At 47.2% G+C, this 12,715-nt stretch overlaps 1 protein-coding gene across 1 annotated transcript; it reads left to right on the top strand.

The window, feature by feature from the left end:
- ATP5F1A (ATP synthase F1 subunit alpha) lies at nucleotides 1–8,990 on the top strand. The gene is made up of 12 exons (XM_083155339.1): nucleotides 1–172; nucleotides 1,416–1,494; nucleotides 2,719–2,888; nucleotides 3,560–3,733; nucleotides 4,729–4,895; nucleotides 5,386–5,534; nucleotides 5,730–5,881; nucleotides 6,094–6,318; nucleotides 6,399–6,506; nucleotides 6,593–6,737; nucleotides 6,821–6,971; nucleotides 8,765–8,990. The coding sequence occupies exons 1-12, from the start codon at nucleotides 113–115 to the stop codon at nucleotides 8,841–8,843; spliced, it is 1,659 nt and encodes a 552-aa protein (XP_083011465.1). The 5' UTR covers nucleotides 1–112; the 3' UTR covers nucleotides 8,844–8,990.
- The last annotated feature ends 3,725 nt before the right edge of the window (nucleotides 8,991–12,715 follow it).

A 12,715-nucleotide genomic window follows, 5' to 3' on the forward strand; every position in this document is an offset into this window, starting at 1 on the left:
GACCTTCCCTTGACTAGCGCTGTGCCGGTCGGCCATTTTCTCAGTCTGCGGCGCGGAGAGGCGGACACCGGAGACCTCGCTCAGTAGCACCGTACACACCGCCGGAGGAACCATGCTGTCAGTCCGCGTAGCCGCCACCCTCGCCCGCTCCCTGCCCAAGCAGGCCGGCCTGGTACGTCCCTGGTCTCCAGCTCACCCTCACGGGCCCTGCCCTCGGCTCTGCAGTGACCAGTCATTCTCCTCTGCGGCCTGGTCTGCCTTTTGCGCCACGGCCACGGGAACCACTGCGCGCCGGGACATGAGGGGAGGGCGGGCTGTCGGGGCAGGCGAGGCTGGGGATCCCGTCTAGTCTAGGCCGCGGGCTGCTTCCGGTGAAGGTCACTGCGGGCCCCGGGTGTCCCTGTCACCGCCGGCCTGGATCATGGCTGGGGGAGTAATGCTAGTGACCTGGCGGCCCATGTGGCCGCTGTCATCTCATGCTGACAGCCGTGTGTGTGTGTGTGTGTGTATATATATATATATATATATATAATTACATTTGATGGATCAGCCAGGGTTATGTTTGTAGTTACTGTGCTGTATACAGGCTCCCTGCATTGGCTGTGGGTATGTAGTGTGCTGTATACAGGTTTCATCTTCTGTGATATATATATTGTACTAAATACAGACTACATTTACTTATAGTGCTAGCATATTCTATTACTGCTCTCTGCATAGCCTATGTGGATGTTTAGTATTGTATGCATTGCCTGTGATGGTATTGGGTACTGTATACAGGCTCTCGGCCGATATTGTGGGCGTTGGGTACTAATATACAACAGTGCTGTCAAACTCATGGCCCTCCAGCTGTTGTGGAACTACATGTCCCATCATGCCCTACTACAGATTTTATATAATGGATCGCTAACTGTGGCAGGGCACGCTGTGACATGTAGTTCCACAGCAGCTAGAGGGCCATGAGTTTGACACCACTGATATACAGACTCCTAGTCGCATAGACAGCCTGTGTATAGTACCCACATTGCCCATGTGGGTACTATACACAGGCTGTCTGCATTGCCTGTGTGGGTAATGGGTACTATACACAGGGTGCATATTGGGTACTTTATACAAGTTAATCATTGTCTTTGGGTATTGGATACTGTATACAGGCTCTCTGCTTTGCCTATGTGGATATTTGAATATATATATATATATATATATTTTCTGCATTGAGAATAAAAGGCTGAGGCCTGTCCACGTACAGTGTGTCTGAAATGCTGCAGATTGTCCCATCCTTCCTTACAAACCTCCTTGCAGTAGTCTCTGCCCTTCAGGCCTCTCCTTGCTCTTGTCCTTCACTGTAATTCCACCTGTAGCATGGCCTCCAGTAACTGGATAGACGTGAATAGTCCTATCTTTCTCCTCCTGTGTAGGTCTCCAAGAAAGCCCTCGGTGCAGCTTTTGTTGCTACCAGGAATATCCATGCATCTGGGACCTGGCTCCAGAAAACCGGTGAGTGTCTCGGTGACCTGTTTGTACTTGTTGCTGTTAGTGACAGCGAATGTCAGTATCAGACTACTCTGCAGTGTCAAGGACGACTCCTAGGCTGTGACATTCCAATGACTTTGGCAATATAAAAGTATTAACCTTCAATCTGAAGTGCTTAATCTGCTATTTATCGATCATCTCTTCTGTCCACCAAGTTTCAGCTGAATTATTGTTATATGGCTATACTTGGTCAGTGTAAAGTTATTGCTTCTCTCCAGCCACCCCTTCTGGGATATGCGTTTAGGCTTGACTGTAGCTACTCACTCTGCAAGAGTCTTATTGCATTCAGAACACCCCAAGGTGGTTTGGAACAGAGATTATTTGATTTTTGGCATGTTTTAGAATAAAGGTTTGTACATATTTATCCCAGCTCTGTCATAGGCACGTGCTTCTAATGTTGGTGAAAGATTTGGAGTTGTACAGAAGACTGACTGTGGCACGTATCTTGCATACCTTTTGCGTTGTATGAAACTACGGGCAATGCAGACTTGTGCGGTCAATGCGCCTCTACACTTGCAACTGAACTGGCGTAACTGGGCCTTAACTGTAGCAATTGCATCTGCAGACTATGCAGCGTTGTCACTGAGCATAGATGCCAGGTGTATAATACAATATGTAGAGTACCTGCTGGTGCTCTGCTGTGATGTGCACAAACTATATACAGATGTGTCAACTTACAACTAGCTTTCCTTAAGCGGCCTTTCTAGTCACACCATGACTAGAATGTGGTAGTGTTGAACATTTGTTCATGCAAATTTATTCATTAAAATGCAACTTATTCACAAAAATGATGCGACTAGGATGCACAAGCAGCTTTTGGCAATTCAAATATGCAGAATGCTTATATTCTGTGTATGAATGACTGTTTGCATATGAAATGTTAGTGTCAGTGACTATTCCTAGAATACGGTAAGGTAGCACTTGATGTACGGATGTGGTTGCACATAGAGTATACAAGATTTGTATTTTGGTGAAAAGACAGACTAATGGTGCTGCATGGGATCTGACCGCTCACTCACAACATGCATCTCCCACTGCGCAATCTGTACAGTGATCTGCTCACACTGCAAACTACAAATCGGCATCAGGCTAGAAATGTTGCAATGGGGATATTATATATTAGTTGTCTAATTTCTCTCAACATCTGTTGACTCTGTTCTTGAATGGCTGTCACGTGACTTATTACAGGCACAGCAGAGGTGTCGTCCATCCTTGAGGAGCGAATCCTTGGTGCTGATCTCAGTGCTGACTTACAGGAAACAGGCCGCGTGCTCTCCATTGGGGATGGTATCGCCCGTGTGTACGGTCTCAGGAATGTCCAAGCAGAGGAGATGGTGGAATTCTCTTCCGGGCTGAAGGTACGGTGCCGGTAGATACTAGTAGCAAAGTTTTCCGAATACTTATTTGCAGATGGGAGACTAATCGCCTGGCTCCTGAGGCAGCCTTTGTTAAGATACTCAATGCCGGCCCCTTTAAATCTACAGCAGGTGTGGTGACCACAAGCTGTGTAGTGTAAGCTACTGGACACATACATGAGCTTTGGCCAGGGCTGGGCAATTGCGACCCTCCAGATGTTGATGAACTACACATCCCAGCATGCCTTGCATCAGTTTCAGCATGGTCACATAGCAAAACTAATGCAAAGCATCCTGCGATGTGTAGTTCATCAACATCTGGAGTGCCGCAATTGCCCAGCCCTGGCTTTGGCAGAAGTCCCCTTAATATGGCAGTGTTCAGTTTAATCAGATGTTTGCTATTGTGGTGTCAAGGTAACGTTCAGTTCCTCCAGCTGTCACAGCGAGAGGGGTGCGTAGTCAGGGGAGTACAAGCCTGTGTGACCTAGTAATGATGGACTTGACTTCTCTAGCCGTATTGCATAGAAGTCCTGCTTTGCTATTGAAGGCGGTGTCACATCATTAAAGGGGGATTTATAGGGTAGTTTATGCATATGTACATTTTGTGGCGCTGTGTAGCATTGCAGCTGGTGTGGGGGAGAGAATGTAACACAATCTTATTTCCATAATACCAGGGTATGTCCTTGAACTTGGAACCCGACAACGTTGGTGTTGTGGTGTTCGGTAATGATAAACTCATTAAGGAGGGTGACATCGTGAAACGAACTGGTGCCATTGTGGATGTGCCTGTTGGTGAAGAGCTTCTCGGCCGTGTTGTGGATGCCCTGGGTAACGCTATTGATGGCAAGGTGAGTGCAACCTTTGTAGATTCCTGAACACATCAGTTTAGGCTATGTAAAGGGTAGCCGGTCCCCTGGGATCGAGGGCTCACTAGCACAATGTTTGCATAAAATAATTCCTTACTCTTTAAAAGGATCATTTTGTTCAATAAGCTAATTTGTTCTGATCAGGTATTGAATTATCTCCCATTGATTTCCTAAGGTTCAAAACAAATAATATAGTTTGTACCGTGTGGTTTATAGGGTAGACAGTGTTTAGGTTGAAATGGACGTAAGGTCATCATGAGTTTTTTGCGTTGCCGACCTGAGCATGTAGCACCAAAATTAGTGTAGCCCTATTTGGCACTCTAGTGCCCTGCTAGAACAGCCTGCCCGTCCACTCCCCACCGGTGCTCTAGGGGAAGCCGAGCGCCTTCAAAGAGTACCGTCCTGCCCCCTACAGAAATGTCATCCTTCCAGACCATGCTGGCCCTGTACCACAGCACCCTGCCCTGGTTGTAGAAGGAATGCTTCCCTCACAGGTGCCGTGGTGCACTTTACTTTACCAGATGTTAGACATGAGTTTCATCTTTTGACTGTCATGCTTCAACGTTTGAAAAAGTTGATGTTCTGCCGCCAACCTGTCGACTTATCTCAGGATCTTCTAAACGCTGGCTAGCATAGTTAATGTTTGTATCTTGTCAGCTTCTTGCTTTGGAAGCAGCGGTCTTGTGAGAATATTCACATGTAGCTTATTGATTTTTAGCCTTTATTATAGTGTGGCGCAAGTGGACTGTAGAAGTCCAGTACACACCCTAACTTAATCCATAAGGTTGCGCAGATAGCACCTCTGTAAGTGCAATGCTTCTCTGCAGTCAGCTGGCTGTGCTCATATTCCATAGGACTGGTGTAGATCATGTACTTTAAATCCCTTTTATGGTGTTAGAGTAGAAGTTTATCATAGTGTTGTTTAATGGCAGTTGAACTTGTGTAAAGATCCTGATTTTCATTTTCTTTATTAAAAGGGACCACTTGGATCCAAAATCCGCAGAAGAGTTGGCCTGAAGGCCCCAGGTATCATCCCCCGAATCTCTGTGCGGGAACCCATGCAGTCTGGCATCAAGGCTGTTGACAGTCTGGTGCCCATTGGGCGTGGCCAGCGTGAGCTGATCATCGGTGACAGGCAGACTGGGTAAGATTCTTCCTCAGGCTGATATGGCATAATGATTGAGACGACTTACTGTTCAGGGGTATCCTGCAACTGAGATCACAGCGTGTGGCTCCAAAACAACCATGCTTCTGGCCACGGACTTGCTGCTTTACCTGATAGTTCTAATTCATAGTGACCGCCCAGCACTGGCTAGCCTGGTTGATGTACATATTTACGGAGGTTGAGCTGTGCATTTATAGCCTCTTAAGATCAGCATAGCACTGTACAAATGGGAACAAACTCTAATTAACGTAGACTGAGAATAATCATGGATGTAAGAGGATACTGCTGGCAATCTAAGGAAACAGGAGTTTGGAACCTGGAAAAGGCTCACTTACCATCCATGTAACCATGCTTTGCCTGGGTAAATGTCCTAATCAGGAACATGCATGTGTTTCCTTCACATTACATAGACAGGACCCCTGTGAGTCACCTCATTAAATTCTAACTATAACAAATTCTACTTCTGTAGAAAAACCGCCATTGCAATTGATACAATTATCAACCAGAAGAGATTCAATGATGGAACAGAAGAGAAGAAGAAACTGTACTGTATTTATGTGGCCATCGGACAGAAGAGGTCCACCGTGGCCCAGCTGGTGAAGAGGCTGACTGATGCAGGTCTGTACAATGGTTTGCCCTACTTGTACCCTGTGTGTCTGTAATTGCTGTCCTGGTTTGGTCCCAAGTCTACTTTTGTGTACAAGTTTCAATCTGTTTCTACAAGATACTCTATCTGTATGACTAATCTTTAGGTCAGATCATTACTGGTTTCTTAATATTTAACACTGGTTGTGTTTTTTTCTTTTTGGACAGATGCCATGAAATACACAATTGTGGTGTCTGCCACAGCTTCTGATGCTGCTCCTCTCCAGTACCTGGCTCCATACTCTGGCTGCTCCATGGGAGAATATTTCAGAGACAATGGAAAACATGCCCTCATCATCTATGATGACTTGTCCAAGCAGGTGAGTCTTTCTGAGGTTGACCGTTGTGTACCGCCAACTAATCTGACTGAAATTCATGACCACATCTTACAATATAGAGCCAAGGCCTCCCCTAGATGTACAGAAGCCAGGTCTTTCTTTCCAGTAAACCTTCAATTCCAAACCAAAAATTTGTAGGTGTTACTTCTAGCAGTTGAAGGCTTTTTCCTGTAATTACTGTCTTGTCTTGCTAGGCTGTAGCCTACCGTCAGATGTCCCTGCTGTTGCGTCGTCCACCTGGTCGTGAGGCCTACCCTGGCGATGTGTTCTACCTCCATTCACGTCTGCTAGAGAGAGCCGCTAAGATGAACGATACCTTTGGAGGAGGCTCCTTGACTGCTCTACCCGTCATTGAAACACAAGCCGGAGATGTGTCCGCCTACATCCCAACAAATGTGATCTCCATCACCGATGGGCAGGTATGTGTCCACTGGAGCAGTTTCTGAAGGCTTTTTGTGCTCTTGTATGTTCTAGGTATTTATAGTTACCACTTTTGTAGATCTTCTTGGAGACTGAGCTGTTTTACAAGGGTATCCGACCTGCCATCAATGTCGGTCTGTCAGTGTCCCGTGTAGGTTCGGCCGCTCAGACAAGAGCCATGAAGCAGGTAACGTTGGACAACTGGGTTTGGAGCCATTAGAACGTGTTAGGTTTTCAGCTGAGGTTCGTTAAGTACTGATGTGTTCAACACAGGTGGCTGGTACCATGAAGCTGGAGCTGGCCCAGTACCGTGAAGTAGCGGCTTTCGCCCAGTTCGGCTCTGATTTGGATGCTACCACCCAACAACTGTTGAACCGTGGTGTGCGCCTGACCGAGCTGCTCAAGCAAGGACAGTATGGTAAGCAATACTCGTATGGTGCCGTGCCATTGCTGCTCTGATGCAGTCCTGGTGGTGACTGAAGATATAACTGTCTCTTGTAGTTCCCATGGCCATTGAAGAACAAGTATCTGTCATCTACGCTGGTGTGAGAGGTCACCTGGACAAGATGGACCCAAGCAAGATCACACGATTCGAGAGTACTTTCCTGGCCCACATTAAAAGTCAACACCTGGACCTGCTGGCCACCATTAGGTAGGGTATCCCGTCTAACCAGCTTCTGCCATTGTATCAAATTCTAGTATAACTCTGTGCCTAAGGGTGAAATGTTCTAAAGAGTGGTTGCTTTGGGCAACTTCAATCGGTGATTCATCACCTTTATAGTATGAACTTGTTAAATTCTGGCTGGTTGCTATAGGCAACTTCTCCACTCTGGAAGATTTGTAATATTGGTTATGCCTAGGTCGACACCTTGAAATGGTCAACAATGACAGAATACTGGCACAAGCTTAAAGTCTACACCCACAAGGTCGACGTGGTCAGTGTTTTGGGGGGGTGTATGCGGACATGGACACCATATAAGTGTTCCACGTCCCCTTGCAGGTTGAGCGAACTGTAGCTCGCTATGTTCTCACGCTATGCCCACTTGGATAGTAATGTCTAAACCAGTCGTCTACACCAAAAAACCTTGGGAGGTTTACCGTGCCCATGTTGACCTTAAGCTTGTGTCTACCTTCTGTCAATGCAGACTTATGGTATGTCAACTATTTCAAGGTGTTGACGTAAACATTGTTCACCCAGGGACCGTATCCTGGTAAATTGCCCCCTCTGTCTAGGAAAATGTGGGTCCATGCCCAGTCTGCGGCTGGTCCTGCAGGTTAAAGTCTCGCTCTCAAATTCTGAAATACTCATTGTTCCCTAGTAGACTTTATTGTAACTTGCAGCGGGTGATTTTTTTTTTTTTTTTATATATATAATGGCGCAGTTTACTCCAACGTCATTAAATACAAAAAATAGCTATTGTATAAGTTACTCCCAGGTTATGTTAATGAGTACTGACACTTTACTTCACGATTTATTTTGTCAACTGACCTTCAGAATGTGTATGAAACTTTAGTAAATTGGGTGTAGACATGGGTTTAGGGATGGCAAAAGTGTAACTGGCCATCGATATTGTAACTAGTCAATGGATGACCATCAATGTTTTTGCAAATTGATGGTCATCTATTTTTGGAGTGACCTGTGGGCCAATCAAAATGCAGGGGCGGGGCTTTGCAGGTGTCGGGTGGAGCTATCCTCCGTGTCCCTGCACTTTAGGGGAAAAAAGCAAAAACTAAACTATTCGTTTTAAGCTTGACATCGATGGTGGATGGTTCGCCCCCTTCGATGGCAAAACTATTCGACATCGGCCATAAACCATTGATTTCTAATCGTCGGTGGCCATCCCTACTTGTGTTACCTTCCCAAGATAACTCCATTATGGAATGTACATATTCCTAAATCTGGAAATACACTTCCGGTACCAAGAATATTTGGGATACCAAACCTGGATTATCTGCAGCTGATAATGTTGAGTTGGATGTGAGTTGTGCACCTTTATTATTGCTGTGCATGTTTTGTCCATGATCTTTGTTATGTTAAAATCTTAATGAGGAAAGTAGACCGTATGTATAAAGTCTGTCCTTGCATGATTTATGCATGGAACCATAAATGTATATTTAATGTTGAAATCATGGGTTATTGAACTGATCAGTGTTGCCCTAGGTTCTTGACTAGAGATCCATCTTTACTATAGGTGAGCACTCAAACTGATCATCGTTAATGGCTTTCCTTTAGTCCCTGGGGGGAGTGTCAGGGCTGGGACCACTCCCACTGCTTGGTCTGCCCCACTCTCAGTATCCATGCCACAGCACGTTATTGAGTTATATAATGCAGAACTGCCTGCTTTAGACTAATCTACCTTCTAATGCTTTCCTGTGTACAGGAGATGAAGCCTGAAGTAGTATCCTCTGTATTCTGATCTGTAAATGTCTGTCTCCCTTTCTCAGAACTGAAGGGAAGATCTCCGAGCAGACCGACGCAAAGCTGAAAGAAATTGTAATAAATTTCCTGTCTACCTTTGAATAAACCACCACCAGCTTGTGAGGCCAGTCTGTGGATGTCGCTGTTCCCGTGTGTACCTGGTTCCATTTCCAGTAAACTTATTGAAGCACTTGTGCTTTTAATGTACAGAAATTTCTCAATTGGAGAGTAAAATGTTCCATGAAAACTTTATTGCAGACTCCGTCCTCTTATTGCTCACAGCGGCGTTGCTGACTTCATTCGTACGCAGTGTCAATAGTTACACGGCTTGTGTGCTCCTCTGGACATAGTGCTAATGCTTTCCATGGGGCCGTTCTGGTTTACAGGTCACGGAGCCGGGTTCAGACCTGCTGCGAATTTGCAGCACAAGTGATTATTGGACGATTGAGCATGCGCATGGTACGCTGTATGTAGGAAGACAGCCAGCGAAGGCTCGCCTTCCCTGGCTGCTCACAGGGTGATTGACACCCTGCGGCTATTTGCGGTTGGTAACCCAAAGTTTTCTGGTAGTGCCCCAAAGACACAGGCATTCCCTAGCCTCTAGGAGGGAGGACCACTGGCTTCATCGGCTGCTTTCTTCTTCCGGTGTAGACTTGGCGCTCTCCACCGGGGCAATCCATTAGATGGTGAGTGACTACGAATGTATTTCCCTGTGCACAGCTGCACACGCATTATCAGCTGTGCACATGGTTGGATTTTTTGCAGCCGAGCGAGCTGGTCTGAATTGGCCCATTGTGTGAACCATACACACTTAGCGGTAGAATGCCAGTCACTGGCTCTGACCACCTGTGAATTATCTTCATATCTTTATCAGTGTTAGTTGTACCTGCATTACTGTGTGTGTGATATGCAAGCGTAGGTACAATCTCATAGCGGTGCTTCCTGCTAGTAGGCAATAGTCTTCTCGCTTACTGGTATACCATACTGCAGTGGTGGGGAACCTTTTGGGTTCCAAGAGCCGTTTGCATTGAGGCATAATGCCTCGGGGGGGCCATAAAAAAAAAGATAACTGTACAAATCGTGTTTCGGCAGCTGTCCCACGCTCCGGCTGTTGCCGCAGGATACAGGTCGCCGGTCTGTGTGGTCCGGCGGCTGTGCAAGGGAGTCTCATACCAGGGAGATTTCCCCTGTACTTGACTCGCTGTACAGCCGTCGGGCGGGCCACAAAGACCGGCACCGGGGGCTGGAGGTTCCCCACCGCTGCCGTACTGGTTTCTTTGACATGGCTGATTTGGTACACATGTACTTCTAGAAGACTGCAGAGAGATACCACAAGCTGTCAGATTGCAGAGCACATGGTGCAGATGTCCCACTGCGTATGTGTATCCAGAAGATGCAGTGTTCAGCCCTGGGCTTAAGTGCTATGCCAGTTACCAGTCGATTGCTACTAGTTATACATAGGAGCTACAAGCAAAGCGTCTGCACAGCTAAGGAGTGACTACAAGATGCGTACAGCTGGGCACGGTGCATACACATGGCCATTCATTTATGCAGTGCAGGAGCCTGTGTGACTCACACTCTGTGTGCAGAGAGGAGAGGTGATCCTCATTACTGCCTGGTGAAGCGCTTCAGTAAATGGCATGCTTTTCCTTCTAGTAGTCAAAGACTATAGATGCGTTTTAGGAGGCCGCTGCTTGAAGAGGAGCGCACAGTCTGTCCTACCCGACCAGCAGAATATGCAACCTAATCACCAGTGGCATAGAAGGAAGCTGCTTGTCTGCCCCAGTGTGGACAGTTGCCCAATGGGTGTATTTCCAGAATACCTCCTCTATAGTGACACACCGCTTAGCTGCCAGCATGTGCTACTGTACCATATCACATATGAATTGGTCCTAACTATAGGTATATCATTTGAAGAGAATTTCTCGGACAGTGTAAATGTTCTGGAAATAACCTGGCTTTACTGGGGGCTTGCATGGAGTGAACCAGTGGCACAACGGTCTGGCCTCCAGCATCCCAAAATTGGTTATTGCTGGGGCTTGTGGCTCTTACTGCCCCTGCTACCAGCGGCATGATCAAAACTGTTGTAGCAGTAGGCAGATTATTCTTCGTGGTACATCAAGGGCCACAGGCTAATGCTGGATAGTTGTGGGAGAATCTTCTAGCACCCGAGAGGTTAAACTTCTGCTCACAGGCTCCTCCCCTCTACCCCGCCACCAGGCAACTGTTTGTTTCAGTGCTGGCAGGAGCCGCATGCACCATGGAGAGGGTCTTCTATATGCAGCGTTACATTTAAATTTTTTACTTTTACACTGACTGTGGTGAGTGACACCAGCACTGCTGCTCCATCACCTGGGCCCGGCAGCTGCAGCACCACGCATCGGTGTGACCGCAGCCGTCCCTGGGCACTCAGGAGAACACATCCGCAGGCAGGACCTGGGACACAGGGATCATAGGTAAGATGCTGCCGGCAAGGAGCCGGCACATTGACTGGATGCGGCTGAGCATCCCAGCGTTGGGGACTGCCAGGGTTGTGCTGGCAAATAGATGGCTTGTGTGTTAACCGAACCGCTACTGTTGGACCACAAGGGAGGCATTGTGTGTGTGTGGGCGGCAGTACCACCCAGCGAGCACCTGATCCTTGCCACTGTACTGGCGCTGCATGAGACAGGATTCCCTGCCAGCCATTTGCTAGCGGGGTGGGGCTATCCTCACTCAGCCATTTCCCCAGGGACATTAGCCAGCACATCCCACGGTTGATTCCCGCCACTGATTCTTCCTGCTCTGTTACATGTGGCCAGGCACACTGAAAGCTTCTTAGCTGCCCGGAGATCCGCTGCTTCACTGCCAGAGAGCCTGGGCCTGTCCTCTCTGTATCCTCACGGGATATGGTCGTGTTGTCGACCGTCATTTAGGTCGACAGGGGCAAGCTCAATGCATGTGTCAACCTATGTATGGCCGATAAAACGATCCACACCCAGTTACAGAATGTGCTCCAGTCAACCATAGCAGTTTAAGAAGCGGAGTACCATTATTTTCTTTGCATCGTATGCTTTCTCTGTATTGTGTACAGCAGTAACACTATAACTTCCTGTATGTACTGTTAGCTGCCTGTCTATTTCACTGTTTAAAGCTGGGTACACATCTGTACAATCGTTGGGCCGTTCTTCCGTTCTGGGTCGGACGGCCGTTCAATTGTATAGGTGTGTACGCTGTGCCGATTCCCTCTACGAGCGATAAACGGCCAAAAACGGTCCTGTCGGTCGAAGGTTCAGTGCTGTTTAATTTTCATCCGACCAGACTGGCCCATATCGGAACAAAAGTGCAGTGTGTACGCACGTTAAGTGTATACAAAGCCTGATCATGTCTTCTAGGGGTAAATCCAGTAAAGGTGCCCATACACGTTACAGTTGTATACAATATCGCATCTTGGTTTTGCGATGAGATCTAGTACAAAAAAATATGTGCTACACATACTTTTTGTACTAGAGCTCATCGCAAAACCGAGATGCGATATTGTATACAAGAATTGTAATGTGTATGGGCACCTTTAAAACTGGGCCCCCAGCACTGCTTTCCTGCAGATCCTGTGATGCTGGCCTGTCCCGCCAGGACTGCATACAGGACGGCTTATGTGTAAGCTGCTGCAATGCGAAGGTGACACACTCAGCTTCAGCCTCCTCTCAGAGCCAGCTTGGGCAACGTCGCTCACACAGTTGCTGGCGCAGCTAGTAGATAAGCTTATCTGCACCGTCCCAGCAGACTGTGAGGATTCGGTATGAAATCCTGACGGTTAAAATCCCGACAGGGTCATAATACCGACAAGGACAAAATCCCGACATTTAAAATCCCGAAATGGCCAAAATTCCGACATTTAAAATCCTGACATATAGAATGTGTAGGTGAAACTGTCAACATGAGTTTGGGTCGACAGGTCATGAGGTCGACATGGGTGAACCGCAGCCCCTCGCATCACT

Source organism: Crinia signifera, chromosome 1 (assembly GCF_055691185.1).
Source record: "Crinia signifera chromosome 1, ASM5569118v1, whole genome shotgun sequence".
NCBI classification, from domain to species: domain Eukaryota; kingdom Metazoa; phylum Chordata; class Amphibia; order Anura; family Myobatrachidae; genus Crinia; species Crinia signifera.